Raw genomic sequence first — 1,567 nt, 5'->3', positions numbered from 1 at the left:
TAGGTAATACAAGGTAGGAACTACAAGGTATAGGCAATACAAGGTATATAATACAAGGTATAGGTTATAAAAGGTTGGTAATACAATGTAGGTAATACAATGTAGGCAATACAACATAGGTTATACAATGTAGGCAATACAAGGTAGGCAATACAACATAGACAACACAACATAGGCAATACAAGGTAGGTAATACAAGGTATATAATACAAGGTATAGGTTATAAAAGGTAGGTAATACAATGTAGGCAATACAAGGTAAGCAATACAACATAGGTAATACAATGTAGGCAATACAAGGTAAGCAATACAACATGGACAACACAACATAGGTAATACAAGGTAGGTAATTGATAGGTACTACAAGATAAGTACTACAAGGTAGGTAATACAAGGAAGGCAATACAAGGTAAATAATACAAGGTAGGCAATACAAGGTAGGTAGTACAAGGTAGGTAATGCAATGAAGGCAATACAAGGTAGGTAATACAAGGTATGTAATACAAGGTACATAATACAAGGTAGGTAATACAAAGTAGGTACTACAAGATAGGTACTACAAGGTAGGTAATACAAGGAAGGCAATACAAGGTAAATAATACAAGGTAGGCAATACAACGTAGGTATTACAGGGTTGGTAATACAAGGTAGGTAATACAAGGTAGGTAATACAAGCTAGGTAAGTAATACAAGGTAGGCAATACAGAGTTGGTACTATGATAAGGTACGTATTGCATACCTGTAGGAAATGTACACATACAACAACAAGAGTGCATAGTAATACAGTAACAAATTGTGCCACAGGACAATATCAAGCTTTCATCACGACCGAGTCATGAAATTCTGCCCAACGCACTAGCAGTTTATTCATGCTACGACTCTGCAGTAGATACTTACGCCCTCTAGTGCTGTTATTCTCGCTTCATACTGCTCGTTAATGGCTTCCGTGTCGTTGGCTTGCCTATCAAGCTCCCCTATCAACTGCTCCTTCATCCTGGCGAATACAACGATATTATTATAATATTATTAATCATCTGTGAACAACGAAGGGTTGGGATTTATCGCGGATTTTCGTCATGGATCGCTTTTTATTATTTGTTCATTTTTGTAATTATTAGTGGACACAATGGGAATAATATATTCACCTTTTACTGCATTATATTACTAAATTGACATTTTTACATATAGAAGTAAAGAGCTAATAATACCTAGAGTGTACAACGGAAAAACGGGAAAATAGTGCTATTTCACGACTACATTATTCTACTTTGCCTGCGAGTCTAGAATAATTTCATGGTATTGCATTAAGCAGAATTCCTTGCTCTCTACAACAAGACCAACCGCTTGTCAATACGATACTCCTAGGCGAATATATCTGCTCCTAAACCTCCCCTCCCACATGCCTTACGCTGCTTTGAATCCACATCATTCAGCAACCTCCACGCGTCTAAGCATTTTGGCTATCGGTTTCCGTCACCGCTTGGAGCGCTGATAATTGATGTCACATGCCCAAATTTGGTACTCTTACTACACTGAGTAACTGAGCTGCGTTGTAAAAACTTGATGGC

At 37.5% G+C, this 1,567-nt stretch overlaps 1 protein-coding gene across 1 annotated transcript in view; it reads right to left on the bottom strand.

Moving 5' to 3' along the window:
- Positions 1 to 1,567, bottom strand: part of LOC106807779 (kinesin-like protein KIF27) — a 20,335-nt gene that overhangs the window by 11,488 nt on the left and 7,280 nt on the right. The window contains exon 9 of the mRNA XM_014810226.1: positions 897 to 993. Coding sequence (XP_014665712.1) covers positions 897 to 993 — 97 coding nt within the window. The remainder of the gene's footprint in view (positions 1 to 896; positions 994 to 1,567) is intronic.

The sequence above is a fragment of the Priapulus caudatus genome, unplaced genomic scaffold (assembly GCF_000485595.1).
Source record: "Priapulus caudatus unplaced genomic scaffold, Priapulus_caudatus-5.0.1 Scaffold234, whole genome shotgun sequence".
Taxonomy (NCBI): Eukaryota; Metazoa; Priapulida; class Priapulimorpha; order Priapulimorphida; family Priapulidae; genus Priapulus; species Priapulus caudatus.
Note: the sequence above shows the minus strand (reverse complement) of the source record. Positions and strands in the feature narration are given on the sequence as shown.